This window comes from Daldinia vernicosa, assembly GCF_022497035.1.
Source record: "Daldinia vernicosa strain CBS 139.73 unplaced genomic scaffold F5Y00scaffold_68, whole genome shotgun sequence".
Classification (NCBI taxonomy): domain Eukaryota; kingdom Fungi; phylum Ascomycota; class Sordariomycetes; order Xylariales; family Hypoxylaceae; genus Daldinia; species Daldinia vernicosa.
The window spans coordinates 93,050-115,309 of NW_025953984.1; the positions used below are offsets into that span (position 1 = coordinate 93,050).

The window sequence follows — 22,260 nt, forward strand, 5'->3', positions numbered from 1 at the left end:
GCATAAGCGATAGTCTACTTACCTGGGTACACATATCTGTAAATAGGTACGTTTTTGAACAAGACTCGTTATTGTGACTTGATCCGAAGTAGATGGCTCTTATTATTAAGGCAAGACACGGAACTAAGACAACACTATGTTTTGACTGGACGTACGACTTGACTTATCATGTAGTACTCACCAAGCCTATGATACATAGATCTGTGTAGATCGGAAGGATCCTTCGCCAGGGTATCACTAGGTCTTGACCTTGACTATGATGAGCGGGATGTTGAACCCTTGTTCGAGAGACTACTGCAGGTCTTAACAGGGTAATATATTTCCAAGTTTAGCTCGTACAGGGTTCTAGTTCACGAAATAGGGAATATGGGACGTAGTTTGTAAATCATCGATCCGATTACTATCAGATCTCGCGTTTAGGCGAATTGCCTGAGTCTATATACGTGGTCCAGCTAGAGTTTCATTATTTGTACAATAATTCGCAACGGGTATGCAATGGGTATCTGCAGAAGTAGTCTAGTCAAACTTTTGGCTAAACAGCGCTTCTAATGTTTAGATTATCCTCCCTGAAGATGAGGAGGGCCAGTTTGTGTCTGACAAAAAGGCCAAACAAGCCCAATACCGTCTGCATGGCTGTGATCTCCTTGGCAAGTCTATCCTCACGCATCGGGCCTCTCCAGACTAGCCAGAGATTCAGAATCGTCAAGTTGCTTGTCTCCTCAATTAGACCCTGTTCATCCTCCTTGAGGCGTAATAACCTGAGCTGCGACAATAGCCGTAGGGCCTTTGCGATAATAAGACGGGGTTGCTTGTCCTTTTCCCACTTGGTCACACTTGGCTCGAGTAAGCCGGTCCGCGCGTTAAAGTGTGGCAGGCGGTGACGTGGGCACGGGATCAGCCCAAATAGCTGGGGTGTGCTGTAGACAAAATTGAAGATCTGAGGGACCAGCAGTAGAATCAGAGTCTTCGAAAAATGGCCTAGGATACTAACCACCACGAATACCATGCCGGCGAAGTAACAATACGTGTCTCCACAGAAGACGCGGGCAGGATACCAATTGTGGATCAGCAGCGCGAAACTCACACCTAGGAAGGGTAAGAGGAAGTAGAGGGAGAACAAGTGCGAGTCAGTAGCTGGATGAGGGTATGGCGTGAGTAGGTAGAGCGCATCATTGAATGCGAGAAGCAGCGCAATGACAATACTCTGGCTGACCTCGATACCATTGATTCCAGCAAGAATGTTGATGCTATTGGGACTGAAGATGGAAAAGGCTGACATGTATCCATAGTAAAGGATTCCGAGATCGAATAACTCGCGACCGATATAAGGTTGGAGAAAGGTTGGAAGTACAATCGAAGTGACGCCGAAGTCAATGAAGTAGATGACTAGAAGCGGGATGGAGGCAAAGGCCGGGATGAAGAATTTATGCCGCCAGCGGATATCGAATAAGTCGTCACCAATTCCAAGGAGAGTGATAGACTGGAGTGAGATGATGGCGGAGAGGTAAGAGGCTAGCTGTATAAAGACAGGAACTCGTCAGTTGGTCATTCCTATATTCCTAACTCGACTTGCTATGAGACTTGCGATGATAACTTGATAACTCGTACCTTGCTATGAGGAAACTTGTGAAGTAACCTTCCCTGCTGAACAAATTCCACGTTCTTGACGACATCACGGTTTCCACCACCACTAGTAGCAACCACGATATCCTTGTAGAACGGGAATGGTATGAAGACAATGATGATCAATAGGTAGACCACTGCGCATATACCACCCATGCATTCCGGTATGTAGTTGCTATTGTTCACCTTGGAGAGATCGCGACCTTTCAAACCAGCTTTAATAAACGTCGGGCCGAGCCATCGTATCATAGCATAGGAAGCAGCGAAGGCGATACCACTAAGGGCCAGGGAGGCGACGAGAGGTTCTCCTTCACCCTCAAATGTTCGTATGAGGACAGCGACGCAAACCAACGAGAGGCTGGAAAGGTACAAGGTCTCGGCGTTGGAGAGCTGGGAGGATTGCGCGGCGGTCGGCATCTTTGCGGCTCAGACATAACATAGGAGGTAACCAATATTGTTAGGTCAAGGAATCGGCGAGAGGAACCCCATTGTCCGACCTTTGGGTTATCACATTAAAGTCAAGTCGGATGGTAATGGGAGGTGCGTCGTGGCCTTAATTGATGGTGTTCACGAATTACGAATTAAGGCTGCAGTGGACAAATACGAAGTACACATGTACATTACGATACACGCTACTTAATGCAGCATTTACATTAGGTACTGAAACGCACGTGGATCTTGCCGATCGGATTGTAACCAATCACGCGTTTGTACAACGAATCTATGCCCGTATGGTCTGTATGTAAGAAAGCTTCAATTATGGGTCTTAGTACACCAACTGCAAGAAAGGCAAGCATCACGAAGTAGCTCCTGCAAGTTTTATGTCATAACAACCTTATCTGGCAGCAGTCTGGTCAACTTTATAGTATACCTGTTTGCCTATCGGGCAGCAGGCACGGGGGATTGTCATCACCTGGTCGCATTTGCTACCCGGCCGTTCGGTAAAATTGGCTGAAATTAACTTCACAAAGTCAGATCTCCTTTAGTTTACGTACGCACGAGAACAACTTTACACTTTACTACCTAATTGACATGGTCTTGTTTGTTCACATCCTCTTATGGCCTTGATTTGCAAACTCTTATGGATACGATTTGGTGATATCCTCTCATCCTCCCCATCTAATCAAAAATGAGGCTTGTTTGGTAAATTTCAGAATGATTTGCAGTGCTGCTTCTCAGTCATCTCAACATATCAAATCCTCAAATTCACGACCTTTGAAGCTATATCAGTTCTATCTATCACCAACAATTATTAGATCTCTGGTGGTGTGTTTACGTCTGTGGTTCGGCATCTTAAGTGACACGGCTGATCTCTAGCTTTAACTTGGAACTCTATCCCAACACTCAAAACTTCAAACTACTGTCTTGATCCTCGCAAGCTTACCATTGACTTCCCTGCCGAAAGTAACCAAGCATGGCCCGCGCGAGTGGTCATAATCCTCAAGTCTTACAGGTATCCTAATCCTATTCAAATAGGTAACCTAGTCCTATACCTTAGGTACTGCAAGAGTCGGTGACCAGACGTCGGAAATGGATATTACTTGAAGCCCTGTCCCGATTTCTCGCAGCGGGAAGTTTGTTTGAAGTCCCGAGAAGCTTTCCACGTAAACCCCAGACTGATGGTTGAGAACCTAGTTATGTCATCTCGTGCCCTCTGATCTCTATCTTAAGTCTGGCTTAAGACCAAAACTGAATCCTCAAGTAACGATGCGTCTACTTGTTGATAATAATGTTCTGGTGGAATTGGCTCATTTCGTTCCCTATTCTAATAGCCATCACTAATACCAGGCCAACTCTTGCTGCCATGGCTCAGAACACTGAAACTAGAGCAGAGAACAACGACATTCCCCCTGCAAATTCTGATGAGGAGAAGGAAGCTGAACCAAAGATACCAGATACTGAGTCCCACCAACCAGAAGAGAGTAACAATACCTCGAAACAAGATGAAGATCAGGAAACTCGCAAACTGGATGTAATACAAGACGGTCCGCAGAAGCAGGAAAATGCTACGGATGAGAGCAGCCGTACTTCGAAGCCGGACAAGGAACGAAGCGATTCGCAAAAGCTTGGGACTGGAACAGACGATAGTAGTCATGCCTCAAAAACAGACGAAGAGAAGATGGATATACGACTTGAGGTAGCGCGGATGAAGAACGAAGTGCGTTCATCATTGGATGTAGTTCGCCTCTCGTTTGTCTTAGATCAAGATCAAATACGATCAGCCTACTCTACTGGAAAACTCACCCTCGATCGGGACCAGATGCGAAAAGTTCGCTCTACAAGTGGATTAGCGAGAGAGACCCCAGGCAGGCTCACACAACTCGACAACGAAGAGGGTCAAGAGAGCCCATCTACTCCAAAGGAGGAGGATGGAATTGCGCCTACCTTGCTTCCGCTTTCCGATCTTGAGAACTCTATCGTTGGATGGGAGAGTCAAGATGACCCAAAGATGCCCTTAAACTTCTCAGCGACCCGGAAGTGGGTAATTGTATGGGCGCTGTCGGCCATTACTTTTATGTCGCCCTTCTCATCGTCCGTCCTAGCTCCCGCTATCGAGTACATCAGCAAAGACTTCCATAACTCCAACGCTACGTATGGTGCATTCCCAGTCAGCATTTATCTGTTGGGTTATGCCACGGGACCTTTATTACTCGCCCCCCTTTCTGAGATCTTTGGCCGTTGCAACGTGCTCACTTATTCTAATATTTTCTTCTGCTTATGGCATATCGGATGTGCTTTATCCCCTAGTCTCGCGATACTGATAGGATTTCGATTCCTGGCTGGTATTGGAGGTAGCGGCTGCATGACACTCGGAGGCGCCATCATTGGCGACCTATTCCCCGTCGAGAAGCGCGGCATGGCTCTCTCTCTGTGGATGTTGGGACCACTCATAGGGCCAACAGTAGGCCCAATAATAGGTGCTTTCATTGCCGGATCTATTGGATGGCGTTGGTCGTTTTGGATCGTGCTGATCCCGTCTGCTATTATTACTTTCATTTTGGCCATTTTCCTCCCCGAGACGAACCACAACGTCCTCTTACAACGGAAGGCTAAGCGTTTAAATAAAGAGCTGAAGCGAACGGACCTTAGGACTTGCTACGATGCTGGATCCGGAAAATCATCTCAACTAAATATCATGAGAGCTGGTATGCTGCGGCCACTGAAGATGCTTGTGTTGACGCCTATGATTTTTATACAGTCTCTATATGTATCTTTCATCTACGGATGCGTCTATTTGATGTATAACTCTATCCCACCGACTTTCGAAACTCGTTACGGATGGAGTACCGGTATCTCCGGATTGGTTTTTATCTCTATCGGCGTGGGTTATATGGTCGGCCTTTGGATTTTCTCAGTGATGTCAGACAGAACAGTAGTCCGCCTGACGAAAGCTAACGGCGGAGCATTCCAACCGGAGTTCCGCTTAACCATTATGATTTGGTACTCATTCCTCTGCCCGCTCTCATTTTTCTGGTACGGATGGTCAGCTCAGATGAAGACGCACTGGATCGTGCCGGTCCTAGGCCTGCTTCCTCTCGGCTTTGGTGTGATTGGAGTCTTCATGCCTACACAAGCCTATATTATCGACGCTTATCCTTCGTACGCTGCGTCGGGGATAGCTGCCTTCACTGTCTTGCGCAGCGTCATTGCTGCGTTTCTTCCTCTATGCGGACCGGCACTGTTTGGTAACCTAGGGGTAGGCTGGGGGAGCTCCGTTCTTGGCTTTGTCAGCGTGGCTATGATCCCTATCCCTATCATCATATTCAAGTTTGGTGCGCAGCTAAGAGAGAAATACCCTCTAAGACTTTAATGGCTCTCCTTAGTACCTAGCATACCTTTTGGATTGCCTCTGCGGCATGGAGAAGGTGTGTCGGCTAAGTCTTGGAATTGGATAAAGGCGTTGCAGGGGGGGGAGAGAATATAAAATTATGTTGTATTATTCACTGAGTATCGATTCTTGATCACACCGTTCAGGATCCGATCCTTTTTTGGGTATTTATCCATGTTACCCTCTGGCGTCTTGGTTATATGTAGGTATATAGATATTTATTCATATTACCCCAAGGTATACGGTACTCTATATTTTAGGTAATTATCGCTTTTCTTTTTTGAGGGTTGGGTTTGTGGGAAGGAGTAATAATAATAAGGGGTATATAAAGGGGTATATATAAGATTTCCCACTTGAAAGTGGAGTATTAGAATCTTTCCCAAAACAACAACATCTTATCCACTACTATTTCAGGTCCTCTTCAATTTGAACTACTAATTAATCTATTGCGCTGTAGCATTCTTCTTCCGCTTCCCTTTCTTCCCGTATTAGATGAAGCCTCTCTTGGATCATCCCAGCGGCTGCATTCTGCTGTAACTTTCGCCTGAAGGACCGGCCCCGGATGACGACGTAAGCAGTCAGTGTCGCGCCAAGGATCGTACCGGCTACCGCAAAGACGATGTTGATCGGCGTCGGATCACCGTGTAGCGGGCCGTGCATCAGCGCGTCGAGGCCTGATTGCGCGAAGTTAACGAGACCCGACATGCAAATAATGGTGCCGTAGATGCGGCCAAAGGTTCCGAAGCCGAATATTTTAGTGGCAAAGTCGCTGACCGCGCTGTAGTATAGCGGCCGGAATAATACGAAGGCTACTACTGTCGCGTACCCGGCCCATAGTTGGGGGAGACAGTTGAGTACCCCGACGACCAGAATGAAAGAGGTCAATACAGCTGATTCTGCTGCTACGCTCAAGCTATTGATCAGGAGTCCGATAAACGGCGTCGCAAAGACCCCTCCTACGGGCAGCGCCGCGTCGAAGAAGTGGTTGATCTTTTCGGCGAGCCGTTCTGATTCTAATAAGTACCGGTACTGGGCGCGGATGGTAGCGATGAAAAAGTTCATACGCAGCATCTGTAATACCGTCAGTAGTAGGAGGAGAATAAACCACCCCGTCATCATCTGCCGGTGCGCCGGTAGGCCGTGTAGGATACCCCAGATACCACTGGCCGCCTGCCGCTTCTGCTCAACCTGCAGGCGAGTCTCGCGCTCCGTCTCATTGCCTACTAATTCTTTAATCCGTTTGAGTTTAGCAGTACGCCGCTCCAAGCGTGCATTCCTCACCCGTTGGATTTCGTCAGGATCTTCAAGGTCGTCGTCTGAGTCGTGTACGTCTCTTGTTTCATCCTGCCCTGTCTCAAGCTTGCGCTCGTTCTCAGACGCCGAGTGATATGCTCGCGGAGGCATGAGCGTAAACTCTCCTACAAGAAGTAGCACGCCCACAGTCGTATACGCTAAGAAGAAATGCGAGGGCGTAAAGGTGCGGCCCGATGACTCCCATGCTAGCCGGTAGAATAAGAATATAGCAGCGGAGCCGTCGAAGGCACCCGTCACTAGCGCGACGATAATACCCGAGTATCGCGGGAATGCATTCGCAAGCTGGTAGCTAGGGATGAACACGAATGTCCCGCCTAGACTTAACAATATGTTGGCCACCAAGTACCCGTCAAATTGGGAGATCTTAAACGCGAGTCCCATCAGCACACACCCCGCGATCATCAATATGCCCGAGATAACATAGCATGGGCGACGTCCGTAGCGGTCGAGAGCCCATCCAACGACTAGGGACGAGACATTGGTCGTGGTGGACGCGACAATGAAGAATAGATTTAGACGCATATCCTGCGCCGCGCAGGGCACCAAGTCAGTACCGTCGTCACTAATGCCGCTCTCATCGCGGCCATCGTGAGAGCAAAGGTAGTCGTATACGCCCTCGTCGATTAACACGGGTTTTAGCGATGCGAAACCGTATACGATGCCGGCGGCGAACCAGCATGATACGATGGCGAACGCGACTTGGGCTAGAAGGGGTCAATTAGGTTAGGTTATATTATCCATAGGTAGGTGATATGAGATGGAGCTACTTACCTGCTCTCTTCACAGCGGGGACCTCATAAGCAGGAATAGAATCGAGTAAGAGAGACTCTTGCGAGGCCATAGTGGCAGTATCGTCTCTGTGGCCGAAGGCGTCGTAACCTACTCGGGGTGCGCCATAGAGTCTCTTCCTCTCCGTATTCTTCGTATTCTTGGGGCTACGCGGTCGATGCCCTCGTTTGCGGTGACATGTTGAACGAGCGACATGGGATTTGGGGGACTTGGGGAATTGGAGCTATAAAAGGGGTCCAAGACTACACTAACAAATTAAGACTCGTGATCGATCGAAAAAAAAGTGGCGAGACCACACTTCCCGTTTGAGTAACAGACGAACTGTCTTGGGTAGGTTGTCTATTTCCCCCCTTCTCGAAAACATTCGAAGATATTTCTTCTACGGATTTACGGCATCTTTAGTTTTAAGCGGCGGTCAACGTCTGCTCTAGAATCGTGAGGAATGAATGTATGCGATTATGCTGGAGTGTTGACGTCAGGGGATCCACGTGGGTTACTGGTATGTACGCTACCTATAACCCCTGCAACCATTGTACTGCAGCTGTATAGGTATATACAGTTAGATAGATGTATATATGCAACCAGTGTTAGGTAATAAATACTGTTTTGGAGTGGTCCTTGTTTTGATGAAGTGAAGTACGCTATATTTTGTGTTTGACTTGGTGTTTAAAAAGTGATAGTCTGAGAAATTAAAGAGGAAATAATGGAGAGGGTGATGATATTTAATCGTTCAAGCGGAGCGCATGTTTCAGCGAGTACTTATTTGTAATATAAGAGCTCACTGAGATTTCCGGAATGGGCGAGCGTGGAATTGCGATTCCTTATAACGTTGAGCAAGGGATCAAAAATTGAATATTTATGTATAATTTGTTTGATTAGCTCTATAAGAATAAGGGGTCCTCTCAACCACACCACCCAAGGTACTCTATCCATATTGAGCGATCGTTTAGTTCTATTCGTTTATTTCGATGCGGGGTATCATGGTATTGTGAGTTTAGTCGTCGTTTACGGGCCCTTCATCCCACGTGGACGGGCGGTGCGGTCATCCTAGCTTTCATCATGGCTAATTCTGAGCTCTTTGCCCACGACCCGTCGGGAAGTTGCCGGTAGCATATTAACTTGCCCTCATCTCCGACGCTCCCTAGAATTTGACCGTCGTCGTCGAAGTCGACTCTCCATACAGGAGACCGGTGAGCACTGAGTTTAGACAGCAGCTTAACGGTGTGGTGGACCTGTCCCGGTAGATCGGTTGAGGTACGTTCTCCGTGAGTCCCAGACTTGTCGATCTCGGCTCTTATGCCGGAAGGAGCTTGAGAAGATCTACGGAGATGACCACTTTTAGAAGCGGAGTTTTCGTCGGTTTTTGCGTTACCCAGAATATCTGCTAGAGCCCAGGACTTGCCGTCATCTTGTGAAAAGGGAGTATCGACTCGAAATACCCGCACAAAGCCGTCTTGGCATGCCGTAGCAATCATGTCGTAGCCCCTATAGTTTCCGGGAGCCCAGGCGACGTCTCGGACTAAGTGATTATGATCTCTGATCTCAATAGCTAGGTAGAACTGTCTTTGCCTTGTCGGGGCACCGAAGGAACTAGCAACAGTATCACGAGTTCTAAAGATTTTTACCGTAGTTAAGCCCGATACTACCAGACTCAATGCATCTGCTGGTACGCCGGCTCTCAGGGCATTATAGCAAGGCTCAGGATTCGGGTCGAAGCGAACTTTGAAACATGTTTCCTCGCCACGATTCGGCTTAGCGCAAGCCTGAAAGTCATCAGACTTTGAGTAGTCGTTTAGAGTCTCCGGCTCTTCGCCTTCGAATACCGTAAGATGGCCGTCCGAAGCAAGAAGGGCAACATATGTAGACCGGGTCACCTCATCATGCTTGACCGAAAAGGACCTATAAGGATACCGGGCGGACCTCAGCTCGGAAACGTTCTTGCCATTCCCGTCCCTCGCGCTGAAACGCCTTCCCGGGGCGGCTGAAGGGTCCTCAGCCCATAGTCTAAAGCGGCCCTCAATACCGAGGGAGGCTAGTAAATTAGGATATATGGTGGGTGGTAGCCATTGAAGCTAGACGAACTGTTAGAAATATGTTGAAGCTAAACAACCTTATAAACCTCGTCGCTATGCTACTAAGGCTATGAATTATCCGAGTTTAAGAAAAACGAACCTCTAGAATCTCGCCTGTATGAGCTTTCCAATTATCGCATAATCGCCAGATACCATCTTGGTGGCGATTGAAGACGCGAATCTTCCCGTCTACACTACCCGTAGCGCATCTGTCGCCGTATGCGTTGAAAGCGATTGCTTGGACTAGATCCTTGTGGCCGTGCTGGACGATGTCAAAGGAAGCGCTATTCTCAGCCGTATTATCCTCTCTAATCGGTGAAGGTCCCATTATAATTTATAACGCAAATGACGCTGTCTGCATTGCGCATCCAATAGCTTTGAGATGTAGAGCACGTAGTTGTTATGTACATGGAAGTTGTTGTAGTTGTAGCTTTGGTGGGGGCGAGAGATGAAGCTTAAAACGGATTGAGGTGAGCTACCGGGGTACATAACTCTTACATAATGATAGACTCTTTATGAGCATCTATTTACTAGATAGAACAATCTGTATGCAATGCTACTAATTCATATAGCATAGTAGATGCATAAACAGGGACACGTCCAATGTAAGGGGAAAATAAACATGTCTTCACAATATAGACACGCGAGATTCTCAAAGGGAACTTGAGTATTATACGAGCTGCTTCATTTTCAGTTTATTTATGATACTATCTCAAGATCTCGTAATTTCACTATAATATTGAGTTCATCCTATATATACAGCGAATTAAAACCCTAACCACCACCTACTTGATTGATCCCTAGTATAATTCAATTCTCCTTCTTACAGGCTCTTGAGCTGACGAGCGTGGCGCCGAGCATGACGCTTGCTGGAGCAAGTCTTCTTCGGCGTTGAAGAAGCAGCAGGTGAGCTGGCAGCCGGCTGAGTGTTGGCGGCAGCAGTAGAAGTGCTACTAGCGCTAGAAGTAGCGATAGAAGAAGTGGCAGCAGAAGTGGCAGCAGAAGTAGCAGTAGGAGCGGTGGTGGTGGGTTGAGCCGAAGCAGCAGACGAAGAAGAAGCACCACCGTTGCTGGACGATGATCCATCAAACTTCACTAAAGCAGGTCCGGGAATCACGTAATCAGAAACCGACGTAAGCTTTTCGTCATTGTAGATGTTGTGTAAGATTCCGGGGTCGGTAGAGGTGTAAAGCTGTGTACCGACGACGCCATCCGGTGACTGAGTACCGGACCCAGAAACCTGGAGGTTGATACACTGAGGATACATCTGCGCCTTTCCTTCAGTGCCACCCTCATGTAGAGCAATGATTTCGTGGCGAAGAACGTAGTTTCCAGACTTAAGGGCGCTGGGAATAGTAACCTGCCAAGTAAGGCTGTCCTCGATTATTAAATCATCGGCCCACTTGCCGGTTGTACCACTGCCGGCACCCAGCGTGAGCTGACCTGCTTCCGCTATCTTAAACCACTTGAGAGTAGTCTTATCGACACTCGAGCAGTTACCACCGCAGTCCGCTAGATAGTCAATAACCGGTCCCTTATGAGAATCCGGCCATTGGTTCCAGGTGATTGAGACGTTGCTACCGGCGGTGACAGGTGCAGACAAAGCAGCATTGGTAGCGTCCAAGTGACAGATGATATCGGGGTCTTGGAGCGCCGACGAGAGCACGAAGCCGTTGTCTGTAGCCCCGTTGCTCCAAGTAATACTGTCCGGCTGAGTTGCGTAAGGCGCAGAAGTGGGATCGAATCCTGTATAGGATTTGCCGTCGATAGTCACAGTGGTAACATGACCATGGGCAGAAACAGAAACGGCACCGGCAATGGCAGCCAATAAGCTGGATCTAAGTGCAGAAGGCATATTGAACTTGGTTGCTTATATGTGCGATACGTGAAATATAGACTGTTCGTGAAGGCCGACTTGCGGTAACGAATGTGAATTGACTTCAAGTCAAGTATGAAAGCAAGAACGAGTGTGATGAAGGTGGCTTCAAAGGAATGAACGAAGACTTGTGATAGGTAGTCTGATAAACCAAGAGAGACGGAATCAAGTCGAGAGAATACTCGTCCTCCTTATATTAACTTACTGAAAGCCCTACCCATGTCTACCAGAAGCCGCATTTGGGTCTTTTACAGTGGCATTCGGGAAGACGAAGATCATGTCGATCCACCGTGGTGTTGGGTCGGCGCTATGCACGAACATACTAAACAGGGTTTCGGTTCAAATGAGTTCTCGAATTGGTGGAATATCAATTTGCCAAGAAAATGCACCTGCATTCTGAGTTCAAAATAAAGGAGTTGAGTTGGGGACTTGGTTGGGCGAAATGAGAACCACGGAGATGGCTTGTTAGAAGGTTTCATATGCGGCGCGAAGCAGTGGGTTACTGACTCCTGAAATTCAGATACACTATCAGCCTTAAAATTGGCGCGCAGAATGAAGATATGTAATGGGAACAACCCGGTCCTTATGCATGTGGTCGCTCTAGAACTAACGCCATCGCGGGCCAGAAGACTTTCGACGGAGACTGTTGTTTGAGATGAACAATTTGGGTGAAGTGAGTCTTGGCGCACGCGTCACTAAAACAACAAAGGGTCTATTAACCCCTGAAGCTGATCACGATGCGGGGCGATTTTCGACCCTATCGACATCAGATTATCGCGCCACGTCCCAAATATCCTAGATAAAAGAACTGATAGAGAAATCCCAAACACGCCAAGTCCTATCCCGGTATGGTGCTTTGGTAGGAAGGATCTCACAATAGGGTCACTCAATTTTAGACTATAGAAGATATACACCGACACTTACCTCGAGAATAAATACGTTGACTTACTTATACCTTAGGTAGGTAGTTACTCAAAATCAGCTTATAAAATATCCAAGGCATTAAAATCACAGGGGCCGCTTAACACCAACTCTTATCCTAAACTTATAAATAAACTGTGAGCTAGACAATTATAGCATTAGAAACGTTGGTAGGATATCCTAGAGAATCATTCATATAATAGCTGGCTTATTGCCTCTTACATCGAGATAAATACATCCATATAGTACAAATATCATTAGCATCGACTCAAATTATCGTATACTCAAAGGATCAGTCTCCCCAACGCCCGAGCACAATACCCCTGACGTATGTAATCGTTCAATCATGGCTCCTAGCTCGCTTGATAACAACCGAGGCGCCCAAGTTCAACCCCTTTTCCGTACACTAATTTCATTTGTTCTTAACTGCCCGGCTAACAGGAGTGGTTCCTTTCCTCTGAGAGTAGAGGAGATATGCGAATACAGCCGCGGCCAAGGTACCCAAGATAAAGAAATTGTCTATAGCGAATTAGTATGGACGATTAATTGGAAGTGAGCCGAGGGACGACGGCTAGACTCACGAATTGCGAAGCCAAGAGTGCCTTCAACGAAGCTGACGAAGCCTTGGAATAGACCAATAACTGTGTTGAGAATCAATTGGAAGAAGTTGATGACAGCTCCTAAGAAACCTTGGATCACTTCGATGATTGATTGGAAGAAGTGACCGACACCCGCTGCGAGACCCATGATGGCGATTCAATTCTAACGGTAGTTGTTTTAGTAAATATAGCTTTTTATAAAGTAGGATTCAATTTGAATACTTGATAGTGTTTAATAATGTTGTGGCTTATTCACTACGGGGTTATGCGTGCTCTTATAGCTCTCCAGATAGCTGCCACACTCCAAACTACGTCACCGAGGAAAAGATCAAGTCATGTAAGAACTTTCAGAATCCGGACAAAGAAGTTGGATTTGATGGCGTAGTATCAGATACTCGTGACGCTCATCTTCGTCAAGGTTCACGTAGTTGTGTATAAGTCATGACGTCAGTCTCTTAAATTGGGAATGACAGGTCGATATATGCCATCTCATTGGTTGAGCCTCAAGATCCAATTAGATCTTTAGAATCGCCCCGAAGTTGGCGACATTTTCCTTTGCCATTCTATCAAACAATACCAATTATTAGAAAATTCACCCAAAAGTAAAATAATTCAATTAATTTTACGAACAATTCATCGGACGTGCGCTAAGGTGTGGCGTGAGTTTTGCGCAGGAATCCCCCCTTTTCCCCCGTACGGGCTTGCGCGGGCGGGCAACGCAGCTAGTTCTTCATAGGACTCCTTTTGCAGTAGATAAATTAAGAATTATAAGACGTTAACCCGACTACGGCCATATTCGAATAAGTAAACATTTCTGGCACACTTTCAAAATGCGGAAGGATAACGAAAGACATATAGTAGGAATAAACCATGAACTAGAAAATGCGCTACAACTATTCCACAAAAGAATTAATGGATATTGATCAGAAAGTCGTCCACTGATCTGTCAAGAGACCGATTTCTCCGTGCTGGACTGGGCTGGAACCCCCTAACAAGCACTTTGAACCTTACCCGTCACCGATCAACTCGACTTGGACATCAACAGGGCCATTATAGACTATGAAGAGTTAGAAGTAGATGATATTTTTGATATGCTAATCTCATCACCTCGGGGAAAAGCTGCCCTTGATTTTGAACACTATCCCAGGACTCTGCAGTGAAGAGCAGATTTATATAGGAGTCCCAACAGTTGCCGATATCATAGTGATTACCCCCCTTTTCTCTTGGGATACCAAGATCTTGCTTAAATAAAGGAACTTTCTTAACCTCCTGGTCGTTGTAGTGGGTAGATACTTGACAAGTATTTATACATTTTAGAATTCCCTCAAAAAATAGTTTATCAGCTCCATTCCGAGCATTAAGAAAGTTTCTTGTAGTTATATAGGCTCTCACGTAGCCATTTGCTCCATTATCTAAGGCATACGCGTATTATAGAGCATTACGAGGATGAATGACGTGGGTTTAAACACCTAATAGTACACTTCTGAAAAATAATTTAACATAATGGGATCGATATAATATCTTATAAACTAATCCGACACCATACGGTAAAAGAAGGGCGTTATTGGGTATCATTCTTGCCGCTGTGGCATTCGCTTCCAACATTTATATCCGAAATGTACATTGGGTACATCTAAATCATTCATACAGACGCTTCATATATCTAATAGGAACAAGTATAATAAAAGAATATATACCTAGATTTACAGCTTAAGATGATTGTTCTCTAAGCCGGAATCTTAAGTCCAGCCGTCCTGGCGCGGCTGTGAACTGATCTCTTAAATCGGCGAACAACTTTTCTCCTTTCTCATCGCCCCAGAACTCAACTTTAAACTTCTTTACGAGTAGGGCGATGACGAATCGCATCTCGGTCATGGCGAGGTTCTTGCCGATGCAGTTGAACCGGCCTTGGGAGAACGGGGCAAACCCGCGGGCATCCTTGACCATTTCTGGCCGCGTGGTCCAGCGCTCGGGGATGAACTGATCGGGCTCTTCGTACGAGGAGTCAAGACGCGCGAGAGAGTATCTGGGCGCAACAATTGTAACATTACCGGGGATATATACGTCGTTAATGGTCATTCCAGTTGGGGGTGATTGGCGGTAGCCACCAGTAGGTACGGGAGGGTACAACCGCAATGTCTCGTTAATAAGGGCGGTGAGGTGGTCACAGTTCTGGAGCTGTGACTTGTCGTAAATATCTACATCCTTGAGTTCGGAAAGTAGTATGTCTTGGTGCCGAGGGCTGCGAGCAAGCTCGTAGAAAGCGAAGACGAGGGTTGGGGCGATGGTGTCGCTAAGGTTGGTTAGTAAAACGAGCCGAGTGATGATGTGATAATGCCGTGGGCTTACCTTCCAGCAATGATGATGGTGATGGCATCACCATTCAGCCACTCACGGTCAGCTTCCAAGGACCCCTTTTCAAGAGACGCCTCGATGAGCCAGTGTGAGACATCAGGCCTCTCCACTTTCCTCTATTGACTTGTTAGAATCTTCAAAACGAAGACGTGGTGGGGAGAAACATACTGCTATCCGTTCACCCATGCGGTCCTTACACCATTGCATCATACCAAGCCAATCCCGAACGATATACATCCAGGGTGTAATATAGAACGCGATTTGAGCAATCCAGGGCACTGGACTAAATGGCCCTAGCAAGCTCATAGCTCTCCTCAATAAGCGGACTGCGAAGTGCCACTTCTTATCTTTCAACATTCCGAATGATCGTGCAAAGGCGAATTCGCCCATAACATCAAATGTAAACCAGTAAAACCAGTCCGATACATTGACGGGGGAGTTTTCCACCGCAAGCTTCTCAATCTGTGATGCAAGTGTTTCTGCATATTCCACGACACGTTCTTCATAGATGGCAAGAGCTTTATTGCTGAAGCCTCGGTCCCAGACACGTCGTCGAGTGTCGTGCTCCTTTATGTTTCGAGTTGTATTGACTGCAATTTCAGGAAGCAAGAAGTCGTACCAGACAGCCTTGGTACACTTATTCCTGGGTCCATCAACAGCTGGAGGGACAGCAGCGTCGACGAAGGTGATTTCCTCTGGGCCAGTCCGAATAACTGGGCCGTATTTCTTGCGCAGCTCCTCGATGACGAAGAAATTCTTCCCCGTACGACATTGCCATACGTGCCAAAACTTCGTGGCTCCTGCTAGCCAGGGACCGGGGAAGTGCCGTAGTCTGTGGAAGAACTTTCGATATATGACGATGCTAGTGAATAACGCAGTTGCATATGAGCTTACTATCAGAGAAGTAATCTTGAAACTAGTGTTGATGTCTGCTCCGAGTCGCTGTTCAACGAAAAAGATGACGAAAGCGAGGAAAGAGTAGATCGTAAAGAGCGCAGGCGCTTGCATATGCCATTCACCTCGAATAAAGATAGCAAAATGGGAGAAAGCTCCCAGGGCAGCGGCCCCTAGGCAAGCGTAACTGGTCGTAGTAGACAGCATACTAAGAGATCGTGCCAAGCGAAGGCGTCAGAGTTCACTAGTGAAGGGGAAAGATGCCGGTCGGGAAGGCAATTCTGTAGAAACTATTCTAAAAGAATGACTATATGTAGGTAGCTAACAGATGGGGGACGGCATTCTTCGGAAAACAAAACCCCTATCTCTGACGACTCGGCGTCGTCGTCACTTTTACTGGGCATCAGCAACTCTTTCCAACATATCCATCAAAGGACTTAGGCCGCGAGTCGTACTACAAACTAACAACTTGATGAGGATCCGTATATTAACTAGTGTACAGGGGTAAATAAGGTTATTTTCGGTACCTGTAGGTAACCCATTGCATCGATCCTACGGCACTTAAGCGCCTTGGTAAACCATCAGGAATGGCCTCACTCGATTATCCACTCCATCCTCTCGGTTGGTAGAAAACAGCAAATTCATTTTCAATCTAACTAGTCTAGTCCGTAGAAAGAGTCCGAGGGTTCGAGTCCGATTATTTATTAATATTATACATAGAATGTAGTACTGGAAGTTTTACGCTTATCCTATGGTGGTCAGCTTTAAAGTAAGAGCGTCGATTATCTATCATTATTTTTTTTTTTACAAAAGACTTCTGTATTATACGATCTGATATATATATATATATATATACATATATAGGTAGGTATATATGGTTAGCCTATAATTAGCAGCGAAATACTGTCGTACGCGAATCAAAAAACAGGAGGTATATATTTGGTATAGTTTAGTCATGTCCGTTACATCGGCACTTCACAGATGTATTTCTCAAGATTCTTCGTATGAAACGGTAAAAACCTGACTGTCCCGTTTTTGTTTCGGAGAAAGGAATAAAACGGTCGAATCAGTTGGGACCCTTACGTCGGATACCACCTGCAGAAGGATCTAGCGTATCCAATCTATGCCTTATGTAGTGACAGGGGATGTAGTGACAGGGGATGTAGTGACAGGGGATGTAGTGACAGGGGGTAAGGTAAGTTGGGTCACCAACCAACATCGTTCCATTCATGTCGTGGGGTAGTAGTATTGGTTTGTACATGGAAATAAATTCGATATCTGATATCGTAACCCCCTATGTAGTTGAATCGATCGATTCAATCGATCGATTTACTGCAAGCCGGATTACCTTTTAAATAGAATTCCTTCGCAGTCTCGTTCGATATCGCAGACTAAAGCTGATCCTTACCCCCAGCATACTCTCCAAACAGCCCCCTAAGTTGTTCATTATCATAGCAGAATATGTCTAAGCCAGTATTCGTTCTCCTTCATGGTGCGTGGCACAGTCCTAAATGCTGGGATAGTCTCATCACTGCACTGGGCAAGGCAGGCTACTCGGCTGTTGCTCCAGCCTTACCCTCGACGGGATCTACGCCACCTACACCTGACTGGTCTAAGGATATCGAAACCATCAGGAAAACTGTTGAAGACCTCCTCTCCCAAGAGAATGATGTCGTCGTCGTTGCGCACAGCTTCAGTGGTATGACTGGGGGTACGGCCTTGGAAGGCTTGGACAAAGAGACGCGTGCGTCAAAGGGACTGAAGGGCGGCGTCATACGACTGATTTACATCGCGGCCTTCCTTGTACCGGAGGGCTTCCAGTACTCGGCACATGGGACGCGCGACAACATGGTACCGGAGATGATAACCGATTTTGATGTAAGATATCACTTACTCCGATATTGCTTTACTCCTTTATTCAACGCACTCTAACTTCTTACGTTTGCTAGGCTGGCGTTATCACTGTGGCACCCGAGCATGCTAAGGATATGTTCTATCAAGAACTAGATGACGCTACTATTGCTGAGTTAGTCAAGGACTTACGCCCTCAGAGTTTTGGGGCGTTCTGGAGTACCACAACATATGCTGCCTGGCGCTATATCCCAACCACATATATCTTGTGTCTAGGAGACAAGCCATCGACCGTGGTTGCTGCGCGGTATCTTGTTGATACCGCAAAAGCGAGCGGACCGCACAAGATTGAGAAAGTTGTTGAAGTCGATGCGGGCCACTCTCCCTTTATTAGCAAGCCCGAGTGGACTGCTGAAGCACTCATCGCCGAGATCAGTGGGCAGGCTTAGTTGAGAGGCTAGTCTAGAAGCCTTACAGGATTCAATTATAGATCTAAGTGTAGTCAATAAAATCTAGGTATTTGGGTTGCTCTATTCAGCTATATACGATCATGATTACTCGATGCATCATTGTAATGGTCGCTGTCCGACTACAGTCAATCTCCCTACGTTATAAGCCAGCTTCTGCCTGTTTTGAAAGATCTTGAAAATCAAGTCCCTGCATCGATCACCAGTGCCGTTGCGCATAGGGTCCAAGGCTTTATAACTCACCTCCTCGGATGCCATAAGCGCTGTATCGAGTTGGAAAGGTAGTAGCTCTAACGGAAACGGACGGTTGTTAACTGCGACATTGGTGAGTCCGTTATCCTCGAAGAATTGGGGCAACCTGATCGGCCAGCTGTAATATGATTCAGTCAATGCCTGTACTGCCATAGTTACTTGGTATACCAGTTGTCACTTACTCATCCGCTGTCCAGTTTGGCCTTGTTCCGCCTAATGTCCCAATTACCTCGAGAAGGGGAGTTAGATAATCCTCAGCATCTTTCCCCTCTTCTGTGCGGATGATCTTGAAGGTGCTGTAGTCCATTTCTCCCCACGAGATCCATCCTCCAGGCTCTATTCTACGTATCAGTAATTATATCGTATTTAGAGGGGTATAATTCCGCAGATAACATACTGAGAAGCCCGAGCAGGTTCCGTATTATGGGCGCGGGATCATTGTTATGCACTGCAAGGTGAAAGAGTTGAATATGAACGATATCATACTGCTCAAGCAAATGCTCAGGCAACGGGCTCAAACAGTCTACCTTGTGTACGGCCACATTAGACGGCAACCATTCTCTCGGTGGACATTGAGTTAAGTCGATGTCAAAGCCATCGATTTGGGCCGAAGGAGGAAGGTATCGCGCCAAGTCAACCAACCAAATCCTACGAGATGTGTTTTAGCATCGCCACCATGATCGCGGGCCGGGAGAAAATACCCAGTACCAACACCTATCTCCGCCACCCGTAGGTTTTCAACATTCGCCGGGATGCTGGGGTGGAGAGAGAAGCCGCCATCTTTCCAAAGAAAGTATTACAGGTTCAACCTAGTTCACTTATTAACCCACGAGTCGAGACGACGTCGAGGTTTGTAGCTGGTGTTCAAACCTACCTGGCATTTGCGGAGAAATTCCGCCTAAGAATGTATGCCTCGTGCTCCATGATAATGCAATAGAAAATAAAATGACCATAGTAGTAAGGGGGTTGGCGTTAGGAATCGGATTTCGTTGAACGCGGTGTCTATAAGGTGAGTCTGGTATGTAGAACCTCGCTGGCCCCTTGATTAAATCACATTGGATTTATTTTTAAATATATGATAAACTAGAGTAGCACGTAGTTATATAGATCCTAGTCACACGTTTTAGAGTAGAGCGTGTAGGATTGCATATGGAAATGCTACGATGTAACCCATACTAAGCGCTGCAGAATATCCTCGTAAATTCAACTCATTGATCTGTTGGCTTATGCGCATGGCACAGCTCTTATATTGCAGAATGCGCCTATAACCACAAATAAGAGCTGCGGTACTTCCCCCTCATCAACTTACGTACTCCCATACGGCGCAGAGACCAGCTCAGTCGGTACGAGGACGCGGGGATCACACTAGTAGATATCTCTTCAGTCCTCCTCACGCCGCTCGTTTCTTGTCCGTCATCAGCAAAGTTATCAAAATCGTCGCAAACATGGCCCCCTATACACCGAGCATGCGATTCCCTACCGCGGTTCTCGTGGTCAATAGTGTCGGTCTCGCGATCTCGTTTGCTGCTGTTGGGTTAAGGTTCTGGTCTCGTTCTATGCGGCGAGCTAAGGTGAGACTTTCTGATTATACGATCGTTGTTTCGTGGGTGAGTAATATTGGATAATATCTATTTGCGTGTACACGGTTGACCCCCCCTCTTAGATATTTGCTCTTGGCCTCGTTATTAGCGAGAACTATATCGTTACGAAGGGAGGAATAGGCCAGAGTTCAGCCGATGCATCTCTTGAGGAGTTATTATTCTCGAACAAGGTATGCTTAATAGTGTTAGCCATTTCACGAGCGTTCAATAATTCGAGTTATAGCAATTCTTGGTCATCATCATCTGCGGAACGCTGGCAGTGACATTCGTCAAAATCTCGATCCTTGACTTTCTGCTTTCCGTCTTCGCAACTAACAATGTCTTTCGCATTGCGGATTATACCCTAATGGCAATTACGAGCGCCTATGGGATCAGCTTTACCATCGTTACTCTAGCCGGATGCCGGCCTTTCGAAGCTAACTGGGATAAATTATCATATCCGGATTACCAATGCATTAACACGTCGCACTTCTATGTCGCCCAGACAGCCATCGGAGCTGTTCTTGACTGTCTAATCCTCTTACTGCCGGTGCCAGTTGTGTGGACTCTGTCGATGAAGACGAGCAAAAAGGTCGCTTTGACTTTCCTATTCACCATTGGTATCTTGTAAGTTTTACTCCTATTTCTCATGCTATATGTGAGGGGCGGGGGACTAATAGAGCGGAATAGGATCTGTGCTATCTCTTTCGTCCGTCTCGCAACCCAACTAGAGTATATGCTTACTCACTTTACCAAATACGGTGGTATCGCGACGCTCCTCGGCGCCCTAGAAGCGAACCTGTCTATTGTCTGCGCATGCCTTCCGGCCATGCCCCAGTTATTGACTTCATTCGCGGAGAAAATAAAGATGTCTCTAGGATCCGAGGACGGTGGATTAAGGGGACTTTTCAGCACCTTCTCATTCGGATACCGTAGGAATACTCACGGCTCCGTCAAGCTCAGCGAGGCGAGCGACAAGCAGGGAAACGTGTCGTCGGTGAACGATGACGTAGAGAAGGCTCGAGTCCAGAAGCAAATGGACAAGCTGTACCCGTTGAGCATGACGGGAGCGAGCCGAGGTAGCTTTGACGAAGAAAGGGCATGGACGCAACAGGTTGGCCGAACCTACGCCCGGGTAAACACGGCCAACTCCGGCCACAGCGAGGAACCGGTAGAAATGACAAGGCTAGGAGAGAACGTTGAACCATACAGCACTATCAACGTGACTAAGAGCTGGAGGGTTAACTAAGGGGCCAACCTTGCTACCTTGATGTGTATACAATTTACGTGTGCATTATCACTCTGTTCGATTAGGGAGTTATTCAATGGGTCCTGACTGGGTCAGTAGTATACAAGTTGAAGCGAGAACCCTGATGTGAGAGCTGTTAGTGGGTACATTCTAGTTAAGGCTTGGCTGAAGATCTGGACGACTCTTACGAATTAAGCGTCATGTAAGGATGGGGCACACCTTGAGGGATCTCACCTTCGCATAAGGTAAAAAGAAATAACCGAGTGGCGTAGAGGTAAAACCGCTATGGCTACCTAACAAAGGAACAGAAATGAGATGTGAAAAAACTAGGATTCAGATCCGAATGTTATACTTCTCTAGGAATGAACGGTTCGCGTACTTATCACGTAGAGGTAGACTGGCTAGAAAGATAGTAGTTTACGAGGTCGGGTGTAACTTGATGATGTTAAAGAGCCAAGATAATCAATAAATGAAGTAACACTGAAGGATTCCGATTATTTATATTGTAGCAACGATTGGAGTAAAATAGGTGGTAGTTGAAAGAAAAGGGGAGTGGGTAAAAGAGAAAACGGTGGGAGTTAACCGTAAA

The 22,260-nt window shown here is 46.7% G+C and overlaps 10 protein-coding genes across 10 annotated transcripts; 3 read left to right on the forward strand and 7 right to left on the reverse strand.

Annotated features, from left to right (window-relative positions):
* Positions 1–299: 299 nt before the first annotated feature.
* F5Y00DRAFT_248074 (glycosyl transferase family 4-domain-containing protein) lies at positions 300–2,210 on the reverse strand. The gene is made up of 2 exons (XM_048009374.1): positions 1,609–2,210; positions 300–1,516 (listed from the first exon to the last, which is right to left on the reverse strand). The coding sequence occupies exons 1-2, from the start codon at positions 2,038–2,040 to the stop codon at positions 533–535; spliced, it is 1,416 nt and encodes a 471-aa protein (XP_047860674.1). The 5' UTR covers positions 2,041–2,210; the 3' UTR covers positions 300–532.
* A 1,673-nt stretch (positions 2,211–3,883) lies between these two features.
* F5Y00DRAFT_255792 (MFS general substrate transporter) lies at positions 3,884–5,434 on the forward strand (the record flags this gene model as incomplete). Its single annotated transcript, XM_048010326.1, has 1 exon — positions 3,884–5,434. One exon carries the CDS (start codon positions 3,884–3,886, stop codon positions 5,432–5,434), a length of 1,551 nt encoding a protein of 516 aa, XP_047860675.1.
* A 456-nt stretch (positions 5,435–5,890) lies between these two features.
* On the reverse strand, positions 5,891–7,607 carry F5Y00DRAFT_266270 (putative MFS transporter; the record flags this gene model as incomplete). The annotated part of the gene is made up of 2 exons (XM_048011916.1): positions 5,891–7,470; positions 7,538–7,607. 2 exons carry the CDS (start codon positions 7,605–7,607, stop codon positions 5,891–5,893), a joined length of 1,650 nt encoding a protein of 549 aa, XP_047860676.1.
* Positions 7,608–8,058: 451 nt separating this feature from the next.
* F5Y00DRAFT_188517 (WD40 repeat-like protein) lies at positions 8,059–10,042 on the reverse strand. The gene is made up of 3 exons (XM_048005123.1): positions 9,728–10,042; positions 8,158–9,627; positions 8,059–8,096 (listed from the first exon to the last, which is right to left on the reverse strand). Exons 1-2 carry the CDS (start codon positions 9,953–9,955, stop codon positions 8,572–8,574), a joined length of 1,284 nt encoding a protein of 427 aa, XP_047860677.1. The 5' UTR covers positions 9,956–10,042; the 3' UTR covers positions 8,059–8,096; positions 8,158–8,571.
* A 255-nt stretch (positions 10,043–10,297) lies between these two features.
* Positions 10,298–12,159, reverse strand: F5Y00DRAFT_248077 (lytic polysaccharide monooxygenase). The gene has a single exon (XM_048009375.1). The coding sequence runs from the start codon at positions 11,480–11,482 to the stop codon at positions 10,451–10,453; it is 1,032 nt and encodes a 343-aa protein (XP_047860678.1). The 5' UTR covers positions 11,483–12,159; the 3' UTR covers positions 10,298–10,450.
* A 662-nt stretch (positions 12,160–12,821) lies between these two features.
* On the reverse strand, positions 12,822–13,292 carry F5Y00DRAFT_188536 (uncharacterized protein). Its single transcript, XM_048005124.1, has 3 exons — positions 13,246–13,292; positions 13,006–13,186; positions 12,822–12,943 (listed from the first exon to the last, which is right to left on the reverse strand). The coding sequence occupies exons 2-3, from the start codon at positions 13,169–13,171 to the stop codon at positions 12,837–12,839; spliced, it is 273 nt and encodes a 90-aa protein (XP_047860679.1). The 5' UTR covers positions 13,172–13,186; positions 13,246–13,292; the 3' UTR covers positions 12,822–12,836.
* Positions 13,293–14,733: 1,441 nt separating this feature from the next.
* On the reverse strand, positions 14,734–16,479 carry F5Y00DRAFT_266274 (cytochrome P450; the record flags this gene model as incomplete). The annotated part of the gene is made up of 3 exons (XM_048011917.1): positions 14,734–15,316; positions 15,373–15,494; positions 15,547–16,479. 3 exons carry the CDS (start codon positions 16,477–16,479, stop codon positions 14,734–14,736), a joined length of 1,638 nt encoding a protein of 545 aa, XP_047860680.1.
* Positions 16,480–17,488: 1,009 nt separating this feature from the next.
* On the forward strand, positions 17,489–18,661 carry F5Y00DRAFT_248078 (alpha/beta-hydrolase). The gene is made up of 2 exons (XM_048009376.1): positions 17,489–18,150; positions 18,222–18,661. Exons 1-2 carry the CDS (start codon positions 17,734–17,736, stop codon positions 18,570–18,572), a joined length of 768 nt encoding a protein of 255 aa, XP_047860681.1. The 5' UTR covers positions 17,489–17,733; the 3' UTR covers positions 18,573–18,661.
* A 28-nt stretch (positions 18,662–18,689) lies between these two features.
* On the reverse strand, positions 18,690–19,766 carry F5Y00DRAFT_266276 (uncharacterized protein; the record flags this gene model as incomplete). The annotated part of the gene is made up of 4 exons (XM_048011918.1): positions 18,690–18,960; positions 19,025–19,178; positions 19,240–19,490; positions 19,717–19,766. The coding sequence occupies 4 exons, from the start codon at positions 19,764–19,766 to the stop codon at positions 18,690–18,692; spliced, it is 726 nt and encodes a 241-aa protein (XP_047860682.1).
* Positions 19,767–20,287: 521 nt separating this feature from the next.
* Positions 20,288–21,671, forward strand: F5Y00DRAFT_255798 (uncharacterized protein; the record flags this gene model as incomplete). The annotated part of the gene is made up of 4 exons (XM_048010327.1): positions 20,288–20,449; positions 20,506–20,613; positions 20,667–21,049; positions 21,113–21,671. 4 exons carry the CDS (start codon positions 20,288–20,290, stop codon positions 21,669–21,671), a joined length of 1,212 nt encoding a protein of 403 aa, XP_047860683.1.
* Between the last annotated feature and the right edge of the window lie 589 nt (positions 21,672–22,260).